General features: G+C 40.3%; 1 protein-coding gene across 1 annotated transcript in view; it reads right to left on the bottom strand.

Moving 5' to 3' along the window:
- The window catches only part of IQGAP1 (IQ motif containing GTPase activating protein 1), a 274,725-nt gene that overhangs the window by 104,859 nt on the left and 143,492 nt on the right, over positions 1-26,374 (bottom strand). The window contains exons 4-9 of the mRNA XM_053717739.1: positions 21,054-21,131; positions 19,456-19,532; positions 8,025-8,092; positions 7,087-7,200; positions 6,128-6,306; positions 54-144 (exon numbers count right to left, since the gene is read on the bottom strand). Coding sequence (XP_053573714.1) covers positions 54-144; positions 6,128-6,306; positions 7,087-7,200; positions 8,025-8,092; positions 19,456-19,532; positions 21,054-21,131 — 607 coding nt within the window. The remainder of the gene's footprint in view (positions 1-53; positions 145-6,127; positions 6,307-7,086; positions 7,201-8,024; positions 8,093-19,455; positions 19,533-21,053; positions 21,132-26,374) is intronic.

Raw genomic sequence — 26,374 nt, 5'->3', positions numbered from 1 at the left:
TGCAGTGTTTAGAATTCTCATTGCTTTATCTTGCTCTAAAGTGTGACGCTTACAATTTACTTTGTTGATGTTTCCCTGAATCTCTGCTTGAGTCAGCAGCTCCTCATATACATCCCGTTCTTCACCAGAGTTCTCAGCTGTCATCTTCTCATGCAAAACACAAATAATGAATTGCTATTAGCAAGGGAAAAACATAATTTATGTAAGAACTTACCTGATAAATTCATTTCTTTCATATTGGCAAGAGTCCATGAGCTAGTGACGTATGGGATATACATTCCTACCAGGAGGGGCAAAGTTTCCCAAACCTCAAAATGCCTATAAATACACCCCCCACCACACCCACAATTCAGTTTAACGAATAGCCAAGAAGTGGGTGATAAGAAAGGAGCAAAAGCATCAACAAGGAATTGGAATAATTGTGCTTTATACAAAAAAAATAATAACCACCACAAAAAGGGTGGGCCTCATGGACTCTTGCCAATATGAAAGAAATGAATTTATCAGGTAAGTTCTTACATAAATGATGTTTTCTTTCATGTAATTGGCAAGAGTCCATGAGCTAGTGACGTATGGGATAGCAAATACCCAAGATGTGGAACTCCACGCAAGAGTCACTAGAGAGGGAGGGATAAAAATAAAGACAGCCAATTCCGCTGAAAAAAGAATCCACAACCCAAATCAAAAAGTTTTAATCTTATAATGAAAAAAACTGAAATTATAAGCAGAAGAATCAAACTGAAACAGCTGCCTGAAGAACTTTTCTACCAAAAACTGCTTCTGAAGAAGAAAAAACATCAAAATGGTAGAATTTAGTAAATGTATGCAAAGAAGACCAAGTTGCTGCTTTGCAAATCTGATCAACAGAAGCTTCATTCTTAAAAGCCCAGGAAGTAGAAACTGACCTAGTAGAATGAGCCGTAATCCTCTGAGGCGGGATTTACCCGACTCCATATAAGCATGATGAATCAAAAGTTTTAACCAAGAAGCCAAAGAAGTAGCAGAAGCTTTCTGACCTTTCTTATGACCAGAAAAGATAACAAATAGACTAGAAAGTCTTTCTGAAATCTTTAGTAGCTTCAACATAATATTTCCAAGCTCTTACCACATCCAAAGAATGCAAAGATTTTTCCAAAGAATTCTTAGGATTAGGACACAACGAAGGGACAACAATTTCTCTACTAATGTTGTTGGAATTCACAACCTTAGGTAAAAATTTAAATGAAGTCTGCAAAACCACCTTATCCTGATGAAAAATCAGAAAAGGAGACTCACAAGAAAGAACAGATAATTCAGAAACTCTTCTAGCAGAAGAGATAGCCAAAAGAAATAATACTTCCCAAGAAAGTAACTTAATATCCAGAGAATGCATAGGCTCAAACGGAGGAGCCTGTAAAGCTCTCAAAAACAAATTAAGACTCCAAGGAAGAGAGATTGACTTAATGACAGGCTTGATACGAACCAAAGCCTGTACAAAACAACGAATGTCAGGAAGATTAGCAATTTTTCTGTGAAAAAGAACAGAAAGAGCAGAGATTTGTCCTTTCAAGGAACTTGCAGACAAACCCTTATCCAAACCATCCTGAAGAAACTGTAAAATTCTAGGAATTCTAAAAGAATGCCAAGAGAACTTATGAGAGGAACACCATGAAATGTAAGTCTTCCAAACTCGGTAATAAATCTTTCTAGACACAGATTTACGAGCCTGCAACATAGTATTGATCACTGAGTCAGAGAAACCTCTATGACTAAGCACTAAGCATTCAATCTCCATACCTTCAAATTTAATGATTTGAGATCCTGATGGAAAAACGGACCTTGAGATAGAAGGTCTGACCTTAACGGAAGTGGCCAAGGTTGGCAACTGGACATCCGAACAAGATCCGCATACCAAAACCTGTGTGGCCATGCTGGAGCCACCAGCAGTATAAACGAACGTTCCATTATGATTTTGGAAATCACTCTTGGAAGAAGAACTAGAGGCGGAAAGATATAAGCAGGTTGATAATTCCAAGGAAGTGACAACGCATCCACTGCTTCCGCCTGAGGATCCCTGGATCTGGACAGATACCTGGGAAGTTTCCTGTTTAGATGAGAAGCCATCAGATCAATTTCTGGAAGCCCCCATATCTGAACAATCTGAAGAAACACATCTGGGTGAAGAGACCATTCTCCCGGATGTAAAGTCTGGCTACTGAGATAATCCGCTTCCCAATTTTCTATACCTGGGATATGAACCGCAGAGATTAGACAGGAGCTGGATTCCCCCCATGCAAGTATCCGAGATACTTATTTCATAGCCTGAGGACTGTGAGTCCCACCTTGATGATTGACATACGCCACGGTTGTGACATTGTCTGTCTGAAAACAAATAAACGATTCTCTCTTCAGAAGAACTGAAGAGCTCTGAAAATCGCATGGAGTTCCAATATATTGATTGGTAATCTCGCCTCTTGAGATTTCCAAACCCCCTGCGCTGTCAGAGATCCCCAGACAGCTCCCCAACCTGAAAGACTCGCATCTGTTGAAATCACAGTCCAGGTTGGATGAAGAAAAGAGGCCCCTTGAACTAAACATTGGTGATTTAACCACCAAGTCAGAGATAGTCGAGTATTGGGATTTAAGGATATCAATTGTGATATATTTGTATAATCCCTGCACCAAAGGTTCAGCATACAAAGCTGAAGAGGTCTCATGTGAAAACGAGCAAAGGGGATCGCGTCCGATGCTGCAGTCATGAGACCTAAAACTTCCATGCACATGAGACTGAAGGTTCCGACAAGCTGAAACCAATTTCAGACGTCTGTTGTCTGTTAGAGACAAAGTCATGGATACTGAATCTATTTGGAATCACAAAAAGGTTACCCTTGTCTGAGGAATAAAGGAACTTTTTGGTAAATTGATCCTCCAACCATGATTTTGAAGAAACAACACAAGTTGATTCGTGCGAGATTCTGCAGAATGTAAAGACTGAGCAAGTACCAAGATATCGTCCAAATAAGGAAACACCGCAATACCCCGCTCTCTGATTACAGAGAGAAGGGCACCGAGAACCTTTGAGAAGATCCTTGGAGCTGTTGCTAGGCCAAAAGGAAGATCAACAAATTGGTAATGCTTGTCTAGAAAAGAGAATCTCAGGAACTGATAGTGATCTGGATGAATTGGAATGTGAAGATAAGCATCCTGTAAGTCTATTGTGGACATATAATGCTCTTGCAGAACAAAAGGCAAAATAGTCCTTATAGTCACCATTTTGAACGTTGGTATTCTTACATAACGATTCAAAATTTTTAGATCCAGAACTGGTCTGAAAGAATTCTCTTTCTTTGGTAGAATGAACAGATTTGAATAAAACCCCAGACCCCGTTCTAGATATGGAACTGGCACAATTACCCCAGATGACTCCAGGTCTGAAACACATTTCGGGAAACCCTGAGCCTTTACTGGGTTCACTGGAATGAGTGAGAGAAAAAAACCTTCTCACAGGCGGTCTTACCTTGAAACCTATTCTGTACCCTTAAGAAACAATGTTCTGAATCCAATGATTTTGAATTGAATTGATCCAAACATCTTTGAAAAATCGTAATCTGCCTCCTACCAGCTGTGCTGGAATGAGGGCCGCACCTTCATGCGGACTTGGGGGCTGGTTTTGATTTTCTAAACGGCTTGGATTTATTCCAGACTGGAGAAGGCTTCCAATTGGAAGGGGAAGGGTCAGGCTTCTGTTCCTTATTCTGACGAAAGGAACGAAAACGGTTAGCAGCCCTAAATGTATCCTTAGATTTTTTATCCTGAGGCAAAAAAGCTCCCTTCCCCACAGTGACAGTTGAAATTATAGAATCCAACTGAGAACCAAATAATTTATTACCTTGGAAAGTAAGAGATAGCAACGTTGACTTAGAAGTCATATCAGCATTCCAAGATTTCTAGCCAAAATAGCTAAATACATATATCTGACATCAATTCTAATGATATCAAAAATGGCATCACAAATTAAATTATTAGCATGTTGAAGAAGCTTAACAATGCTATATACATTATGATCTGGTACTTGTTGCGCTAAAGCCTCCAACCAAAAAGTTGAAGCTGCAGCAACATCAGCCAAAGAAATAGCAGGCCTAAGAAGATTACCTGAACATAAATAAGCCTTCCTTAGAAAAGATTCAAGCTTTCTATCTAAAGGATCTTTAAAAGAAGTACTAGAGTAGAGTAGAGTAGAGATAGCCCCATCAACTTTGGGGATTTTATCCCAAAACACCAATCTATCAGCCGGCAAAGGGTACAGTCTCTTAAACCTTAAAGAAGGAGTAAATGAAGTACCCAAACTATTCCATTCCCTAGAAATTACATCTGAAATAGCATCAGGAACTGGAAAAACCTCTGGAATAACTACATGAGGTTTAAAAACCGAATTTAAACGTTTACTGCTTTTAATATCAAGAGGACTAGACTCCTCAATATCTAATGCAATCAACACCTCTTTTAGTAAAGAACGAATAAACTCCATCTTAAATAAATATGAAGATTTGTCAGTGTCAATATCTGAGGCAGAATCTTCTGAACCAGATAGATCCTCATCAGAGATAGATAAATCAGAATGTTGGCGGTCATTTAAAAATTCATCTAATTTATGAGAAGTTTTAAAAGACCTTTTACGTTTATTAGAAGGTGGTATAACAGACAGGGCCTTCTGAATAGAATTAGAAACAAATTCTCTAACATTAACAGGAATATCCTGGACATTAGATGTTGAAGGAACAACAACAGGTAATGGACTACTACTAATGGAAATATTGTCTGCTTTTGAAAGTTTATCATGACAACTAACACAAACTACAGCCGGAGGAATAGTTACCACAAGTTTACAACAAATGCACTTAGCTTTGGTAGAACCGACATCAGGCAGCAGCATTCCAGAAGTAGATTCTGATACAGGGTCAGATTGTGACATCTTGCAATATGTAATAGAAAAAACAACATATAAAGCAAAATTATCAAATTCCTTAAATGACAGTTTCAGGAATGGGAAAAAAATGCAAACAGAATAAGCCTCTGGAAACCAGAAGCAAAAAGAAAAAAAAGACTTAAATAATGTCAAAAAAACTGGCGCCAAGTGTGACGCCCACAATTGACAAATTTTTTGGCGCCAAAAACATCTGCAACAAACACGAGCGTCATAGATGAGGCAACTAAGTGAAAACTCTCGGCGTCAACTACAACGCCGGAAATGACGTCCTAAACATCAACAAACGTAATTCTCTCGCCAAAAAAGACTCGCGCCAAAAGTGACGCAATAAATTCTAGCATTTTTTGCACCCGCGAGCCTAACAGCCCGCAATTTAGAAAGAAAAGTCAAATTTGAAAAATTTTCAGGTAAGAACATTTTTTATTCATATGCATTTCCCAAAAATGAAACTGACAGTATGTAAGAAGGAAATATACTGATTAACCTGAATCATGGCAAATATAAGTATAAAACATATATTTAGAACTTTACATATAAAGTGCCAAACCATAGCTGAGAGTGTCATAAATAAAATAAGACATACTTACCAAAAGACACTCATCTACATATAGTAGATAGCCAAACCAGTACTGAAACGAGAATCAGCAGAGGTAAAGGTATATAAGAGTATATCGTCGATCTGAAAAGGGAGGTAGGAGAAGAATCTCTACGACCGATAACAGAGAACCTATTAAATAGATCCCCAATGATGACCATAGCATTCAATAGGCAATACTCCCTTCACATCCCTCAGTCATTCACTGCACTCTGACAGGAAAACTGGGCTTCAGCATGCTGCGAAGCGCATATCAATGTAGAAATCTAGCACAAACTTACTTCACCACCTCCGTAGGAGGCAAAGTTTGTAAAAACTGAATTGTGGGTGTGGTGAGGGGTGTATTTATAGGCATTTTGAGGTTTGGGAAACTTTGCCCCTCCTGGTAGGAATGTATATCCCATACGTCACTAGCTCATGGACTCTTGCCAATTACATGAAAGAAATACCTGTTTAACTACCATGGTTGTAACACATTGTACAATAATGTGCTGCAGCCTCTCTAGCAGTCAAGGGGTTAAACTAGCATGCAAAATAGTAACCCTAGTGAAAGGCTGTTATCTTACCCGTTTTTTAGCATTCTCCATTTTATGATGCTTTGCTTGGTAAAGTGTGTTTTGATAAACAGTAGCCAGAGGCTCATGAAGATTTACTAGCATGGCATTGGGATTTTTAAGTGCAGTAAACGTTTCTTCAGGGACCCCGTGGTCAATGGCTTCATTGATTGCAATTACAGCTGCGTGTACTGTAAAACAGAGACAAGTAAATTGCATATTTAATTAATGGGGATAATTCCACATTCTATGCTGCTGTGTGAAGATACAACTGTACATCCAGTGATAAATAAAATGTCAGCAATGTAAATGCTAAATTAATTAGAAACTCTTTAATACGTATTTTTTATCTCATTGTACAACACACACAAATAATCTAAAACAAAATTAATATTATACATAAAACTTATTTAATCTACTCAAGATAACATTTTTTTAGCTTGACAAATATTTCCAGTTGGACTATTTGCCGTGTGCCTAATGTGCCTAGAAAGTAATTTGTATTTCCAATATTGCAGTCTTTTTCCAGGAAATGGCTATCGTCTAGATTAGGTTAAAATATGGTTCCTATGAATTAATAAAATCTACAGAAATGGCACAGAAAAACATAATATCCATCATGTCACATTAAATAATCACCAGCAAAGTAAAATACAGAGCAGTGTTCTGCATTTTAAAAAAAAAACTGCAAATGTCTAGTGCCAATCTCAGAGCCTAGAAAGGCACTGCCCGATGGGTATACCTCATGCACAAACTTGTTTATCATGCTTGTGCACAACGGAGTACTTACCTATCAACGACTTAGTAGCCTCTGAGATTGGCACCTGGGGCAAGCAAAAGAGGCTGATCAGCCCGTTATAAAAGACTAAAATATGACCTATTTATATTGTGACGTTACAGTAGTATGCTGGGCCTGTGCATATTATTTACGTCTAAGTCCCTTTAACAATAGTGATAAAACGTGTACTTACATGCAGCTTCGTCCACAGATAATTCACTGGCCAGAATGCCTCCAATTTTACCAAAGGCTGGCATCTGAATTCCATACTTCTCCAATTCACTTTTCATAATATCAATCTCTTCCGCTGTGATGAAAACAAAATTGATTTCAGAAACATTCACCATAAATATAAAGCCAGTGAATAGAATGTATGGTCTAAATGACAAACTTCAATTTATTGCTTTTCACAGAAAGTACAGAAAGATTCTAGAATTTTGACTTCCAAACTATTATAACTGGCCAATATAAAGACAGTGTGACACTATGAGATTGTAATAAAAAAAAATGCTCAATGGGATATGAAACCCCAAAATGTTCTTCTGTGATTGACAGGAGCATCCAATTTAAAACAAACGGTCTCCAATTTACTTCCATAATCACATGTGCTTTGTTCCCATGCTATTCTGTGTTAAAAGGCTACCTAGGTAGGCATCTGGAGCACTACACGGCATGAAATAGTGCTGCCATCTCGTGCTCTTGCAATTGGATATCATTCTTGCAAAACTGCTGCCATATAGTGCTCCAGAAATGGGTCGGCTCCTAAGCATACATCCCTGCTTTTCAACAAAATATACAGAGAGAACAAAGGAAAATTGATAATAGAAGAAACTTAGAAAGTTGTTTAAAATCACATGCTCTATCTGTATCATGAAAGAAAAATGTGGGTTTCATATCCCTTTAATAAATGCAAAAAAGAAGATGTCACTGACATTTTAAGGTAAACTGTTATGGCTCAAAACTGTCAACAATATATATAATGTAATTGCTCTACCTGCAATTGTATCAGAGAGCCAAGGCCACATGCAGACAACACACTCACTTCACTTTTGCAGCTGTTTAGTAATAACGTCCTCTCACAAAAATAGCCCATAAAAATGAGAGCAATATAAAATATTAATGAAATCTCACCTGTAAATTCTACTTTCCCATACAGGTCCTGAATTTGTGGTGCCAGTCCTAGCTTAAACAGGTACAAGCTGCGAGACAAATGGTACAGAAATCAATCAATTTACAGTATAGGACAAAAAGTGAAAACACATTTCTTTTAGCATTTATTAAATGATCCTGTACTAATGACAGGGCCTGTTCTGCACATGCTACAAGAGGCATTCATGTATATATGTGCTAGTACACCCTCTCATAGGTAAACATTACAAAGTAAGGACAACCTTTTGGGTGACTTCTGGCCATTCTCTGAGCTTATGCATGGCTACTACTGTAGTGATGTTGGCATGGTAGTGAGTTTATTTATTGTCGTACAACTAGATGAGACCATATTCACAATGACATGAGACTCTATTCATGAGGACTATTTAAAGAAACTGCCCCTGGAGAGAGAAAGTCTAGATAATGCAGCTAAAAGTAGATTAGAGAGAGGGGGCTAGTGGGTCTCTGGGGGAGGACTGCAGGTATCATAAGTGTTAAGGGGGTTCCTTCACAGTTTTCCACACTATTTCACAGTATCAAGGAAACTCTGTACTGGTAATATGAAATAAAAGATTAAAGGGCCACTAAAGTTAAAATTAAACGTTTGACGATTCAGATTAAACATGCAATTAATAATATTAAAAAAAACTATCAAAATATGCACATTTTTATATGCACACTTTCTCAGGCTCCAGCTCCTACTGAGCATGTGCAAAAGTGCACAGTAAATACCTATATGCATTTTGTGATTGGCTGAATGCTGTCACATTATACAGGGGGAGAGAAAATTGGATTAACTTTTAAATTTGCCAGAAATGATTCTACTCCTCATTTCCAATTCAAAGTAGGAGCTATTACATTGTTGTTTTTTTATTGTGTATTTGTCAATTATTCCATTGTACTGTGTTTAGTGGTCCTTTAAATGTTTGGACAGAAAGCAAAAGAGCAGAATGTGAAAAGCAGGGCTGCAGTTACGGCTTCCCTACTATCATCTCATTTGTCAAACCACATCAACCTGTAGGGACTGTCACTTCTTCTATCCCACATACAATGCTCTCTTCATGCACAAACCTCCATGTGTATTCATTCTATACACATCTGCCTATACTTCTCACTAACTGGCCATCAAGTCTCCCACCTCCCTTTGGGTGAGCACCTACATTCACTTCATTTGCACCTGCATTATTACAAGTTGTTCATCTTCTCCCAACCTAACATTTCCCATGGCAAGAAAATGCACAACAAACAATAAATAATCATTTAGAAAAACACAGAAAATACATTTTAAATTTTGACTTATTAATGAAGGTATGGAACTCTTTGCATGACATTTAGCAGAAAATACAGACAATCTTGTTCATGTGAGTTTATGTAACGAGTTTAGGTAATCCACAACAGTTTACCTCACAAACATTTTTTTAATTAGATTACAAGAAATAATCGGTTAACAAAACACATTATGTGTTTCTCATTACTGTAGCTGCACATCTGGAAAATTCCTGAAACATTTTTGTATTCTGGTAACCAGCTGGATATGAGTAAGACTTATTTTAACAAGAATTTTCTGGTTTGGAGACACAATCTTTATTCATTGTTATTTTTCTCTTTTCTTCAGTAGCTATGCCGGTACCAGTAGCATTCTTCATTCATGTATTGCCAAGAAGCTTATTAAAAATGGAGGGCCAAAAATACACAATTTAAGCATACAAGGCTAGATTACGAGTGGCACGCTGTTACGCGCAAGAGAAAATGGGTATATTACGTCAGGAGTATTGCGCATATTACGAGTTGAAAGTAAACTCGTCTGCTTGAGCGCAACTGAATTTAACGCACGTCAGGAAAACGTGACTTCAGAGCTCTGGTTAACTGTTACGCTCGACTTTAAAGTGGGAAAAAAACATCTAAATAAAAAATCTGATAGAAATTTAAAAAAAATTGAATACAAAAAGATATGAGGACTGCAAAGGGCTTTAACAGAGATACACACATATATATGTCAAAATATGTACTGTATGTATATGCTTATTACATGCGTGAGGTTAGCGCACGAGCAAAAACTTTTTAATTTCATCATGTAATGTGCGCACTACCCGACGCACGCAAAAAAAAACGTATTTCTAGCGGAGTTAACGCACGAGCGATAAATATTGCTTCACTCGTAATCTAGCCCACAATAGGGCTGGCTATCAATTTATCACTATGGGCCTAATGATTTAAACCTAGCTACTCTGGCGAGATGATCTAATACGTCTCGTCAGTCCTGCCAGGTCCCTCAAAGGCTTTTAAAGAAGCAAATTTTTTCTTGGGAGTCGTTTATCTCTCTATGAGTTCTGGATGTGAAGGAGAGACACCTACATTGCAAAATAATGCTCAAAAAAAATCCCCCAAACATTTGGCGAGATTTCTCTCCATGTCGGCGAGTTTTTGAACATCATGCCCTGTAACAGTATTTAATACCAGCAGTTACCAGTTAATGAGTGATTAAAGTGGAATAGGGATATTATAAACACTTATAAATGGCTAAAATATATTAATAAAATGCATTATTCTATAGCTAGCCATAAAGTATATCTATGCAGCCGTTTTAATCACAATAAGAGTGTAAACCATTTTTGATCATAGACTGCCTCTTGCATATTTGATAGCTGGTGAAATTTTAAGAAGTGAATTAAATGTTATTTAAAACATGATTCAGAGGGGCCTATTTAACAAAGGTCTGTCGGATCAGAGTGTTTTGTAAGCAAGAAAATAGAGATCATATACAGCACAAGGCTTAACAGGTTATGAAATCCAAAATGTTCTCTCATGATTCAGACAGAGCACACAATGTAGAAAAACTTTCAGATGTATTTATATTATCAAATTTGCTTCATTCTCTTGGTATACTCTGTTGAAGGAGTAGCAAAGCACTGCAAGAAGCTGGCTCAGGACATTAGGGGATTACAAGTGGAGCGCTATCTTAATGTGCGCCCGTAAAGTGCAAATATGCCTGTTTACAGGTGCATGTAAACAACCAGCCATTACAAGTGGCTGGTTAATATGACTGTGAGCTTGCGGTTTCACTTTGCGCTAAGTGCAATTAACCAGAGGTCAGACTAAACATAAAACCACCACACTTGCAATAAAAAAGTTAGCTCTCTGTGCTGTAGAAGTGTATACTAAAAACAAAAAGGTATATGAAAAAGTACCCTCTCAAATACTCTCAACAAGAGAGAAAATACATATGTGCTGCGAGTGCAGCTTAATTAGTATCTGATGGACAGGAAAAACATAATTTATGCTTACCTGATAAATTTATTTCTCTTGTGATGTATCAAGTCCAAGGATTCATCCTTACTTGTGGGATATTCTCCTTCCCAACAGGAAGTGGCAAAGAGAGCACCCACAGCAGAGCTTTCTATATAGCTCCTCCCTTAGCTCCACCCCCCAGTCATTCAATCGAAGGCTAGGAAGAAAAAGGAGAAACTATAGGGTGCAGTGGTGACTCAAAGTTTTAAAATAAAAATATATATGCCTGTCTTAAAAAACAGGGCGGGCCTTGGACTCGATATATCACAAGAGAAATAAATTTATCAGGTAATCATAAATTATGTTTTCTCTTGTAAGATGTCTCGAGTCCACGGATTCATCCTTACTTGTGGGATACCAATACCAAAGCTTTAGGACACGGATGAAAGGAGGGACAAGACAGGGACCTTAAACGGAAGGCACCACTGCTTGTAGAACCTTTCTCCCAAAAATAGCCTCCGAAGAAGCAAAAGTATAAAAATTGTAAAATTTGGAAAAAAATATGAAGCGAAGACCAAGTCGCCGCCTTACAAATCTGTTCAACAGAAGCCTCATTTTTAAAAGACCATGTGGAAGCCACAGCTCTAGTAGAATGAGCAGTAATTCTTTCAGGAGGCTGCTGTCCAGCAGTCTCCTAGGCCAAACGGATGATGCTTTTCAGCCAAAAGGAAAGAGAGGTAGCCGTAGCCCTTTGACCTCTCCGTTTACCAGAATAAACAACAAACAAAGAAGATGTTTGACGAAAATCTTTAGTTGCTTGTAAGTAGAACTTTAAAGCACGAACCACATCAAGACTGTGTAACAGACGTTACTTCTTAGATGAAGGATTAGGACACAGAGAAGGAACCACAATCTCTTGACTGATATTCTTATTAGAAACAACCTTAAGAAGGTTTGGTATGCAAAACCACCTTATCTTCATGAAAAACAAGGTAAGGGGAATCACATTGTAAAGCAGATAGCTCAAAAACTCTTCGAGCCGAAGAGATAGCTACTAAAAACAAAACTTTTCAAGATAGAAGCTTAATATCTATGGAATGCAAAGGTTCAAACGGAACCCCTTGAAGAACTTTAAGAACTAAGTTTAGGCTCCATGGCGGAGCAACAGGTTTAAATACAGGCTTGATTCTGACCAAAGCCTGACTAAATGCTTGAACGTCTGGGACATCTGCCAGACGTTTGTGTAGTAGAATAGACAAAGCAGATATTTGTCCTTTTAAGGAACTAGCAGATAATCCCTTCTCCAAACCAAGACAATAATCTAGGAATCCTAATCTTACTCCACGAGAAACCTTTGGATTCACACCAATAAAGATATTTGCGCCAAATCTTATGATAGATCTTCCTGGTGACAGGCTTTCTAGCCTGAATCAGGGTATCAATGACCGACTCAGAGAAACCACGCTTTGATAGAATCAGGCGTTCAATCTCCAAGCAGTCAGATGCAGAGAAATTAGATTTGGATGCTTGAACGGACCTTGGATTAGAAGGTCCCGCCTCATTTGCAGAGTCCACGGTGGAACCAAGGACATGTCCACTAGGTCTGCATACCAAATCCTGCGTGGCCACGCAGGTACTATCAGAATTACTGAAGCTCTCTCCTGCTTGATTCTGGCAACCAGACGTGGAGGAGAGGAAACGGTGGAAATACATAGGCCAGATTGAAGGACCAAGGCACTGCTAGAGCATCTATCAGTACCGCCTTGGGATCCCGGGACCTGGACCCGTAACAAGGAAGTTTGGCATTCTGACGAGACGCCATCAGATCCAATTCTGGTGTGCCCTATAGCTGAATCAGCTGGGCAAATACCTCCGGATGGAGTTCCCTCTCCCCCGGATGAAAAGTCTGACGACTTAGAAAATCCGCCTCCCAGTTCTCTACCCCTGGGATGTGGATTGCTGAGAGATGGCAAGAGTGATCCTCTGCCCACCGGATTATTTTGGTTACCTCCATCATTGCTAGAGGACTCCTTGTTCCTCCTTGATGATTGATATAAGCTACAGTCGTGATGTTGTCCGACTGAAACTTGATGAATTTGGCCGCAGCAAGCCGAGGCCACGCCTGAAGCGCATTGAATATCGCTCTCAGTTCTAGAATGTTTATCGGGAGGAGAGCTTCCTCCTGAGACCATAAGCCCTGTGCTTTCAGGGAGTTCCAGACTGCATCCCAGCCTAGCAGGCTGGTATCTGTCGTTACAATGAGCCACTCTGGCCTGCAGGAAACACATTCCCTGAGACAGGTGGTCCTGAGACAACCACCAGAGAAGAGAGTCTCTGGTCCCCTGGTCCAGATGCAGTTGAGGAGATAAATCTGCATAATCCCCATTCCACTGTTTGAGCATGCATAGTTGAAGTGGTCTGAGGTGTAGGCGGGCAAAAGGAACTATGTCCATTGCCGCTACCATGAGTCCGATTACCTCCATACATTGAGCCACTGATGGCCGAGGAATGGAATGAAGAGCTCGGCAAGTGGTTAAGAGTTTTAATTTTCTGACCTCCGTCAAAAATATTTTCATTTCTACCGAGTCTATCAGAGTCCCTAGGAAGGAAACTCTTGTAAGAGGGAAAAGAGAACTCTTTTTTTATGTTCACCTTCCACCCGTGAGCTCTCAGAAAAGCCAACACGATGTCCGTGTGAGACTTGGCTAGCTGGAAAGTCGACGCCTGAATTAAGATGTCGCCTAGATAAGGCGCCACTGCTATGCCCCGTGGTCGCAGAACCGCCAAAAGGGACCCTAGCACTTTTGTGAAAATTCTGGGAGCTGTGGCCAACCCGAAGGGAAGGGCCACAAACTGGTAATGCCTGTTTAAATTAATGATGATCTCTGTGAATAGGGATGTGTAGATACGCATCCTTTAAGTCCACGGTAGTCATATATTGACCCTCCTGGATCAGAGGTAGAATAGTCCGAATAGTCTCCATCTTGAATGATGGAACCTTGAGCAACTTGTTTAGAATTTTGAGATCCAAGATTGGTCTGAAAGATCCCTCTTTTTTGGGAACCACAAACAGGTTTGAATAAAACCCTAGCCCCTGTTCCTCTATTGGGACTGGGCGGATCACCCCCATGGTATGTAGGTCTTCTACACAGTGTAAGAATGCCTCTCTCTTTGTCTGGTTTACAGACAATCGAGAAATGTGAAATCTACCCCTTGGAAGGGAGTCTTTGAATTCCAGAAGATATCCCTGGGACACGATTTCTAAAGCCCAGGGATCGTGAACATCTCTCGCCCAAGCCTGAGTGAAGAGAGAGAGTCTGCCCCCTACTAGATCCGGTCCCGGATCAGGGGCTACCCCTTCATGCTGTTTTAGAAGCAGCTGCAGGCTTCTTGGCCTGTTTACCCTTGTTCTAAGCCTGGTTAGGTCTCCAGACTGACTTGGATTGGGCAAAATTCCCCTCTTGCTTTTCAGTAGAGGAAGCTGAAGCGGGACCACTCTTAAAGTTCCGAAAGGAACGAAAATTATTCTGTTTGGTCCTCATCTTATTTGATCTATCCTGAGGGAGGGCATGACCTTTCCCTCCAGTGATGTCTGAAATAATCTCTTTCAGTTCAGGCCCGAATCGGGTCTTACCTTTGAAAGGAATGTTCAAAAGTTTAGATCTAGATGACACATCAGCAGACCAGGACTTAAGCCATAACGCCCCGCGTGCTAAAATGGCAAAACCTGAATTCTTTGCAGCTAATTTAGCCAGTTGAAATGCGGCATCTGTAATAAAAGAATTAGCCAACTTAAGGGTCTTAATTCTGTCCATAATCTCCTCTAATGGAGTCTCCATTTGAAGAGCCTCCTCTAGAGCCTCAAACCAGAAAGCAGCTGCAGTCGTTACAGGAACAATGCACACAATAGGTTGGAGAGAAAAACCTTGATGAACAAAAATTTTCTTCAAGAGACCCTCTAATTTTTTATCCATAGGATCTTTGAAAGCACAACTGTCTTCGATAGGTATAGTTGTACGCTTAGCAAGAGTAGAAATATCTCCCTCCACCTTAGGAACTGTCTGCCATGAGTCCCTTATGGTGTCAGATATGGGAAACATTTTCTTAAAAACAGAAGGGGGAGTGAACGAAATACCTGGTCTATCCCACTCCTTAGCAATAATATTCACAATCCTCTTAGGGACTGGAAAAACATCAGTGTAAACAGGAACCTCTAAGTATTTATCCATTTTACACAATTTCTCTGGGACCACTATAGGGTCACAATCATATAGAGTTGCTAATACCTCCCTAAGCAATAAGCGGAGGTGTTCAAGCTTAAATTTAAATGCCGTCATATCAGAATCTGTCTGAGGAAGCGTCTTTCCTGAATCAGAAATTTCTCCCTCAGATAACAAATCCCTCACCCCTTCGGAGCATTGTGAGGGCATATCAGATACGGCTACTAAAGCATGAGACGGCTCAGCATTTTTCCTTAACCCAGAGCTGTCCCGCTTTCCTTCTAAACTAGGCAGTTTGGATAAAACCTCTGTGAGGGTTGTATTCATAACTGTGGCCATGTCTTGTAAAGTAAATGAATTCGACGCACTAGAGGTACTTGGCGTCACTTGTGAGGGCATTACTGGTTGTGACACTTGGGTAGAGCTAGATGGCGAACCCTCATTTACTTCTGACTGAGAATCATCTATTGCTCTATTTTTAAGTGCTAATATATGTTCTTTATAATTTATAGACATATCAGTACAATTGGGACATATTCTAAGAGGGGGTTCCACAATGGCTTCCAAACATACTGAACAAGGATTTTCCTTGGTGTCAGACATGTTAAACAGGCTAGTAATGTAACAAGCAAGCTTGGAAAACACTGTAATCAAAGTAAATAACACTTAGAAATAAAACGGTACTGTGCCTTTAAGAGAAAAAAAGCTGCACAAGTTCTGCAAAACAGCCTTAGTAACTTTGCACAGCTATGCAAATAAACAATTAACCCCTTAATGGCAAAACCGGATTGAAAAAACGTCAAAACCGGTAAAAAAGACTTTCAGCACCTTGCCACAGCTCTGCTATGGCACCTACCTGCCCTTCAGAACGATTTGTGAGGAAAAACCCTCCTTTACAGCCCTCAAAAACAGCAGGAACCACTGGAGAAGCAGTTGGATGTCTCTAAGGAAAAGAAACTGCGCAACTGAGGCGCAAAAATAGGCCCCTCCCACCTCACTCAATGTTTTGAGGCCTATTAGAAAGACACCTGAGTGTCTCTTAATTAACCATATGGGTTAAAAAAAACCTAAAACAAGCCACAATGACCCCTTTAGTCCCTTCAAAAAAATGTTATAATTGCATAATTTACTGAACAAACAAAAACGTTTTTTCCTAACAGTGTCACCAGTAACTTATGAGCCCTTCAAGCAAGCTGAAATTCCTATCCAAGTGTCTGAATACAGCTTACCCTTCCCTCATGGGGATATTGCCAGCCTTTTCTAGAATTAACACAGTCTGTCTAGAAAAAAATTTAGACTGAACATACCTCATATGCAGCTTAGCATGCAAACCGTTCCCCCAACTGAAGTTTTCCTGTACTCTTCAGCCCTTGTGAGGACAGCAGTGGATCTTAGTTACAAAGTGCTAAGATCATAATCCTCCTTGCAGAAATCTTCATCCCTTTTCTGCCAGAGAGTAAATAGTACACACCGGTACCATTTAAAATAACAAACTTTTGCTTGAGAAATAAAAAACTAACATTTTTGTCACCACACTCGCTCTGCCCTTCCTAGTTTCTTAGAGTAGGCAAAGAGAATGACTGGGGGTGGAGCTAAGGGAGGAGCTATATAGACAGCTCTGCTGTGGGTGCTCTCTTTGCCACTTCCTGTTGGGAAGGAGAATATCCCACAAGTAAGGATGAATCCGTGGACTCGATACATCTTACAAGAGAAAATAAGATACAAATTGTACATTTAATTAATACAATAAACGCGATGAAAATTGTTGTTATCACACACAAAAAAAAGAGACATAATGGCCTCTATTTATCAAAGTCTGGCGGACCTGATCCGACAGTGCGGATCAGGTCCGCCAGACGTCGCTGAATACGGAGAGCAATACGCTCTCCGTATTCAGTATTGCACCAGCAGCTCACAAGAGCTGCTGGTGCAACGCCGCCCCCTGCAGAATCGCGGCCAATCAAGGGGGGTGTCAATCAACCCGATCGTACTCGATCGGGTTGAATTGCGGCGATGTCTGTCCGCCTGCTCAGAGCAGGCGTACGGGTTATGGAGCAGCGGTATTTAGACCGCTGCTTCATAACTGGTGTATCTGGCGAGCCTGCAGGCTCCCAGAAACACGGGGCCTCAAGCTCTATCCGGAGTTTGATAGATAGGCCCCGTAGTATCAAATACAGGATCAAATGCAATAAGCAAAAAACAGCTTGCTTATAGTCCAAAAATGAAAAACTTCCCACAGCGTTTTTGAGTTACAATGTGGATATGGATACTGGGGTTGCTGGAATATAAGAAAAATCCCAATCACCAAAAACAGAACCATATCCACAGGTAAGGCATTACGTCTTACTTACACCGGGATGTATATTGCTTTGTCCATAAGTGGCAAATTTCCCCCTCCAAGTGTATCGTAGTCGGCTTCTGCAGATCCGCACCGGTATGCCAATACTTTTAGTTCCAAACTACAGAAGCTGATGTGGGACTTGATTAGAGCAACGCGTTTTGGCTCGCAATGGCCTTTCTCAAGCTCTAAAGATTAGTGTTCTATTGCTTCTCTGTAGACTGCTCTTAGCATGGAGGGGGAAATTCGCCACTTATGGACAAAGTAATATACATCCCGGTGTAAGTAAGACGTAATGCCTTATCTGTGGATCTGCTTCTGTTTTGGTGATTGGGATTTTTCTTATATTCCAGCAACCCCGGTATCCATATCCACATTGTAACTTGGAAGCCCTGTGGGAAGTTTTTTTTTTTTTTTTTGGATTATATGCAAGCTGTGTTTTGCGTATTGGATTTCATCTTGTATTTGACACTACATTTCTGTTTTTTGTTTGATAACATTGTGCGATTGTATTGCTTTTATTGTATTAATTAAATATATATCATATTTATCTTGTTTTTCCTGTCCATCAGATACTAATTAAGCTGCACTCACAGCTTATAGGTATTTTCTCTCTTTTTGAGAGTATTTGTGCCACACTTCTACTGAGTGGAGCACGCTTGTCTAAGCAAAATATTGCACTCCACTCGTAATCTAGCCCTGGGTGAGCCCATGACAATAGGAATATATAGGCAGTCACCAATCAGCAGCAAGCTCCCAGTAATGCATTGCTGCTTCTGAGCCTATCTAGGCATAACAAAGGATAACAAGAGAATGAATCAAATTAGATAAAATAAGTAATTTGGAAAGTTGTTTAAAATTGCACGCTCTATCTGAATCATACATAATCATAAAAGTTCAATTTGACTTTACTGTCCCTTTAATTTGAGCTGCAAAGTACTGCCACACCCTCTGAGAACCTTGCAACATATCATCAGGCACAAACAGGATCTGCTATGAAGTAATTTTAACCAGCAGCAGAGATTCATTTTTTGTGCTATATTTGTAGCAACCTGAATCTAACATCTCTACGCAAACCTAAAAGTCAGTAATACACAACAAAAATACTGTTGACAGCTGAGATCGTATAAAAAAAAAAAGCATTCTTATATTATTAACTAGTAGTAAAGGATTTTTATTTTTCTCCTCATAGTTAAAATATAATAACTGCAGAACATAATTTGATTTTTAATTTAGGAAATGCTACAAATGAAGGTTACTGCGAGTAAAAAAATGTATTTTTAAAGTGTATGTAAACATTCTTTTTCATTAGAGAGACCCATTTTGCACATTACTCAATCGGAATGAACAATCAGTCTATAAATAGCATATAAATCCAACTGAAAACAGCAAATGCATAAAAATCTCAAGTTGTGCTGGAAATATTTGTAGCAGAAGAGGAAAAAATGTATGTAAAATGCCACACCCATAAGTTCTTGCAAAAGTACTGACATTCCTGCCAAAACATCAAACCTATACATATATTCCACTAGCACATGCCTGTAAGGATTTCCCTTTGGACTCAGTGTATAGATTTTTTTGCAAAGCTGTCACAGAATAAAAGATTAGTTTTAGGCAAAGCACTTACCTCAAGGCGTGGATGCAATATATGCAGCGGGGCATATTTTTCCTATCATAAATGTCTGTAGTCTCTGGGTAAAAGATCTGAATGAAATAAAAGTGGAAATAGTTATAAACTGAATGACTTGTCTATTAGAAACATAGAAACGCAGACACGAAACATAGGCCAAACAAGTATGTCCATATTTCCTTTAAAAAAGTTTATAATGCATACACATGACCATTGGTAAACTATGTTAAAATATATATTATACCTCCCAACTGTGGAATCACCACACATTTCCTAAAATGTCCTCATGCTTATTCCAGGCATTCTTGAATCTAATTTACTTTTTAATTATAACATTTTGCACAGTCTTTTTACAGGCACATTTTCTGAGGCGCCAGCTCTTACTGAGCATGTGCACAAGTTCACAGTGTATACGTAAACTAGCCTGTGATTGGCTGATGTCTGTCACATGATACAGGGGTGGAAAATGGGGAAAAAATAATACATTTGTCAGAAAAAATACAGCTCATTTGACATTCAGAGTAAGTGCTATTGCATTGTATTTTTATTACACACTTGTTGATTATGCAATTCTACTATATTTAATTACTCTTTATGTTCCTTAAAGGGACACTGAACCCAAATTTTTCTTTTGTGATTCAGATAGAGCATGACATTTTAAGCAACAAACTAATTTACTCCCATTATCCAATTTTCTTTATTCTCTTGGTATCTTTATTTGAAATGCAAGAATTTAAGTTTAGATGCCGGCCCATTTTTGGTAAACAACCTGGGTTGTTCTTGCTGATTGGTGGATAAATTCATCCACCAATAAAAAAGTGCTGTCCAGAGTTCTGAATCAAACAAAAAGCTTAGATGCCTTTTTCAAATAAAGCAACTTTCTAATTTACTCCTATTATCAAATTTTCTTAGTTCTCTTGCTATCTTCATTTAAAAAGCAGGAATGTAAAGCTTAAGAGCTGGCCCATTTTTAGTTCAGAACCTGGGTTGTGCTTGCTTATTGGTTTCCTAAAGGTGTCTACCAATAAGCAAGCACTATCCAGGATGCTGAACCTAAAATGGGCTGGCTCCTAAGCTTTAAATTCCTGCTTTTTAAATAAAGATACCAAGAGATTGAAGAAAATGTGATAGTAGGAGTTAATTAGAAAGTTGCTTAAATTGCATGCTCTATCTGAATCATGAAATAAAAAAATGGGTTTAGTGTCCCTTTAAATGGACATTGACTTTAAAATATAACAGGTTTTTTGCTTTGTATTCAAACTGAGTTTTTGTTCTGAATAACTTAATATGTTATCATTCTTGACAGACTTGTAGAACCCTGTCCCTTTTCACAATACATCAGTGGATATTGTATCTGTTAGCCAATGTGAAGGAGTACTGCAGTATTTAGTAAGCAGTTGCTGCTAGTTGTAATATAAATGAACAGCTTCAACCAAACAATTATGAAATATGTTCACTTGCTGTTTTTACATTTATATTACATTTATATTACAATTTCTTCCTACCCATTTTAATTTCTAAGAGTAACTGATCACCCCTGACAGAGCTTATGCATACACCATAAACATTATTTGCTTTATGTCTCACAGACGCACCTTTGGCAGGCCAATCTCAGTCATTGCGTTAAGCCATTGGATCACATTATCCGTATGTCTGAAATGGAGACCAGTTGCCTGCAACACAAGAATATCAGTCAGTTAATTAGTCAGCAGGTAGAAGAGAGAGGCAGTCTCCATTTTGAGATATTAAACACTTTAAGATTGTATAAAACATTTAAACTATATACAGTAAAGCAAATTTGTAATATAATTTAATAACCATTTCATGTAACTTAATTCTGAAAACTGTTGGCATTATAAATCCTATTAAAATTGTCAGTCCAGATTCAGTCATTGACTGCACACTACAGCAACCCATTTTAAACTGTTCCTAATTAACCTCAGCAAAGAAGTAAAACCTAGGTTACAATATGGCAGCACCCATTACTTTATGGGCATTTGAACTTTACACTTGCTTTTTTTAGTATTTAACTAACATAACTTTAAAAAACATAAATTATGCTTGCCTGATAATTTTCTTTTCTTCAGATGGAAAGAGTCCACAGCTGCATTCATTACTTTTGGGAATTCAGAACCTGGCCACCAGGAGGAGGTCAAGACACCCCAGCCAAAGGCTTAAATACCTCTCCCACTTACCTCATCCCCCAGTCATTACGCCGATGAAAAAGGAACAGTAGAAGAAATATCAGGGTGAAAAGGTGTCAGAAGAATAAAAATAGCAGATGCCCCACAGAAAAAAACACGGACGGGGAGCTCTTTCCATATGAAGAAAAGAAAATTATCAGGTAAGCATAATTTATGTTTTTCTTCATAAATGGAAAGAGTCCACAGCTGCATTCATTACTTTTGGGAAAACAATACCCAAGCTATAGAGGACACTGAATGCAAAACGGGAGGGAACAAAAGGCGGCCCTTTCTGAGGGCACCAGGCCTGCAAACCATACCCAAAAAACCCTGCTTAGTCCGAAGCCAAGAAAACTTTGAAAAATGAAAAGCCCAAAGGACTCTGACCCACAGATAATCCATAAGCCTAGCTAGAGACCGCAGAAATAGAGACTCGACTGAGCCAACACGCCTCCAGGAGACACCACCGTCCAGCAGTCGGTCCCCAATAACACACCCCTTACTAGAGAAAGGGATCAACTACTGAAAACTCCCCCCAAAAAAGGAGAAGACGTGGAAGAAAAATTAAGGGTTGCAGAAAGGCCTCTAAATAGGGTGCAACCAGTTCCAAAATAAAAATAAGGAACCCCGAGCCCAAGCCAAGCCCACAGAGACCCAAACCGGTCTGAAGAAACAAGGCAGGCAATGCCCAGACCCCGGATTGTACAGAAACCAAAAAGGTTAAAACCGGGAATCTGAAACCAAGAAGAAAACTTCTCCTAAATACAGTGCAACTGCACCCTAAAAGACAACTGAAGACAGAGTCCTCAAGTCACAAGACAACTCAGAATATCAAAATATTCAGAGATCGAACATGTGCAGCAAATCCAGATTAGCGAACACCTGAGTCAACACCACACGCCACAGTCATACCAGGATGAAATAGAATACTTGCAGGCAAGTAGGAGCAGCTGAAAAGAGATATAAAAACCTAATCGTCAGACTGCTAAACATCCACTAACAGTGGGCACAGCACAGGCTATCCAAAAGCCCCCAGTCCTCCTCTATTATCTTGAACATGGAGAAAGCACAGAACCTCAAGGAGGCTCACCGAACCTCAAAAGACCTGAACAGATCTCAGATACTGCTCCACATCGGACCAGCCCAAGCGATAGGCAGGTCTGAAAAACAGGGGCACAGAAAGGACCCCAATCACCAACTTTTAAAACTTCCGCTTTGGAAGGCTAGCTGACACCAGAAGCATACATCAGAAAGCAGGAGCTTTTAACTGGGTTCAAACCCACAACCTTCAGCTTCTGCAGCATAACTGACAGTCTCAACATGGAGATTCCAATCTCCACAGATGGAACAGAACAAGCCCCAGAAGAGCAAACTGCACACCCTTACAGGATAAAAACACCTGTTCCAATCTCCTGCATACAGGACAGGACAACAGCCCTCCAGAGAGAGGAAAACCCCCTCCATAAGAAGGACAAACAACCCCCCCCCCCCCCAAAGGGAAGGGCACATATAAGAACAGCGCACATGCTTAAGAACAGCGCACATGCTCACAAGACATGAGCCATAGTCTGATGAAAACAAAAACCGAATGAAAATCATCCAGACGTCCTGATGAACACAGAAGAACTCTCCCCGAAGGACAAGGTAGGCCATAAGAAGAGTTTCCGAAAACACACAGAAAACCTGATTGTCTCAACTAGCCAGTCCTCAACTCGCCTCGAACCAGCCACAGGATCATACGTTTCCGGACATCCAGAAAGATCCGAAACCAAACTATAGGCCCGAGTCTGAGAATTGTTTAAAACAAACAACACCCCGGGGAACACGAATACCCCGTCTGAAAAATCAGACCTCACAGGGGAATAACCGGACTAACCCGGAGAATGGGAACAAGACTCACTCACAAATCTCAACACAAAAGGAAGAGAACACCCCATACAAAAGTCCAACACTCCAAAAGGGAGCTAGGGCACGACAGAGGCACGCCAAGACTCTAGAGACCAAGGGAGAACATTGAGGACAAAGACACCCGAAGTGCGAGTAGAACAAAGGCAAGTCTCCATATCTCCTCAGAGTACGCAACGAGAGGACCACACCCAAGAAAAAAGAATGCAGAGCATCCCAAACCCCGGTAGAACAAAACCCTTAAGCGAAGCTCAGAGAATGAGACAACACAGCCTTATGTCCCTGATAGGGAAACAACAAACTTCCGAAGTAGGAAAAAAGTCACATTGCCCTCCCCATAAGGCAGTCAAAACCGCTAAGGAGAAACGCTCAAGGTCCAGAAATCTCAATCCGAAGGAAGAGAACCTCAAGAGGAACAGGTCCAGAAAAAGGACAATTCCAAGAAAACCCTGAAAGGCAAGACCGTCAGGAACCAGCGGCAAGGAGGCCCTGAGTCCTCCAACTTCCAACCCACGCACTCCAAATCCTGACGAAATAAAGGAAAACAGTGTGTGTCACAGTGGAACTTCACTGAGTCCCAGTCGACCAGCTAGAGAGGCTAACAAGAACTGAACCAATACCCCATGCCTCGCAGACTCTCTCAGAATGCTTAGCTGAACCTGTAAAAGAAAAAAAAGGAATAACACAAATAATAATGTGAAACACTCGGCGCCCCAACCGGAGCAGCCAGACAGAACAGGCGCCACGTGTCTGAAATAGGCGCAAGACAGAAGGGTCCAAACCCAATCAGGACCAGCCTGAAACTCAGGGTCGATACTGTCAAGGCCGCAAATAGTTATCCCCAGACATGGAGAATAAACAGCAGACAAACATAGGACTAACATGTCCTCACACCAAACAAACTTCCATAGAAGTAAACTGAGCGATCAAAAATCGTAAGCATCGATTTCAGAAAAATTCCCGAAGGAAATACATAAACATGAGCTCAAATAAAAAAATGATCCTAACCGTATTAAAATAAAAGATAAGGCAACCCGTAAATTATCACCCAAGAAGAACAGACACACCCGCAGGACCAGGATCATGTTCTTCCAGCTCAGGACTAAAAAGGATACTCAAACAAGGCCAGAACGTTCCTCAAAAGGACACAAAGGCGCGCCAGTGAATAACGAAAGGCACAGCATAGCTTCGCCAGAGTAGAAGACGACCCCGACGGTTGACTCCCTGAAGCCTCAGGGACAGTTGTTTCCCCGGAGAGCTGAGCAGGCCATCCCATGCCTGAAGAGCCACGGTCAACAGAACACGTACAATATCGTAAGCACACTTCTGGTAGTTGCAGATGCGCCAGCGCCATAACAATGGTCATGCTAAAACGTGCTATAACTTCCGGGGGGAACAAGCCACCTTCCAGAGAAGGATAAGCAAAATCTGGGTAACCTGCATGTATAGTAAGAGTTGGTGGTAGGGAACTCGCCACTCGGGGAACGGAACCCTCAGAGTCGGATGGCTCAGTGGCCCCTTGATTTCCCGATCCCGAGGAATTGAGCACTCTAAAACGGCATTCTGAACATAACTGAAGGGCATGCATCACCTGTGCCAATTCATATTCCTCACGAGAAACAGAATCTGAGTCAGAGACGTTCGTCTCCACATTATCAGAATCCTCCATAACTGGGATATTGAATAAAAAAATGGACCAAATAAGAAACTGTAAACAGCACCTGACACACACAATGGCTGGGGCACTCGCCACCTCCTAGGACCCAGACACCAGCGGACCAGAAATTTTCTGTCGCCACACTGTCAGGAATGGGGAAATGGAGAGCCAAAAAGGTGACCATGCCCAGACACCAGGTGCACCGTGCAGTCCAAAAAAAGCACGCTCAACCGTAAAAGCCGCGTTACTTCCAAAGGCTGTTATGTTCCATAGCCAAGAGCCTAAGTAACACTACACATAATCAGGTTGAATCACATAACAAACATGATTAAAAAAAAACTGTTCAATAACCCCCCTCAGGAGATATTAACTCTTGATTCCAAGATACAAAAGGAGCCTCACTGAGACCCTAAGTTATAGTTAGTCCCGCAAGGTGGTAGCCTCTCGGGAAAACCTTTGTAATACAAGACAATCATAATGAAAGTAAAATGAAATGATCTTACCGGAATCTACACCGTGTAACAGGAACACGGCCCTTCAAGTGTGACAGATAGTAGCATCGCCTCTGCCATGGACTTGAGTGAAGAAAGCAGGCAGCAAAACTCATCCACGCCGATTGCTTATGGAGCTGTTAATATGAGTCGGGATGGTTTCGCAGAAAGACTCTCCCTGCATCTCTGGACTCTAACTTTCATCCATGCTCTCACTGAGAGGCTGACAGGACTACTTGAAACTCCAGTCCCATGCCGAAGAGTACTACCCTCCATAAGAGACTATCGAAAACTTCTGAAACTTCTCTGCCAACCTCCTGGGACGAAAGACAAAGAATGACTGGGGGATGAGGGAAGTGGGAGAAATATTTAAGCATTCGGCTAGGGTGTCTTTGCCTCCTCCTGGTGGCCAGGTTCTGAATTCCCAAAAGTAATGAATGCAGCTATGGACTCTTTCCATTTATGAAGAAAAATACATCTGTATATTATTCTCAGGCTAATCTTTGCTTAGATAGAATACATCATTCTATTTAGGATTTATGTCTCTGTATCAGCTATTACCAAATCTCAAACTTGTAGTGTTTGGCACTTTGTATAACAAAAAGTACAATAATACTGTGACAATTTCAAACTAACCAGTCCTGATCCCCAAGTGTATAATTTTACTCTTCAAACCAGCA

The sequence above is a fragment of the Bombina bombina genome, chromosome 6, assembly GCF_027579735.1.
Source record: "Bombina bombina isolate aBomBom1 chromosome 6, aBomBom1.pri, whole genome shotgun sequence".
Taxonomy (NCBI): Eukaryota; Metazoa; Chordata; class Amphibia; order Anura; family Bombinatoridae; genus Bombina; species Bombina bombina.
The sequence above is the reverse complement of the archived record's forward strand: the minus strand, read 5'-3'. Positions and strand labels throughout refer to the sequence as shown.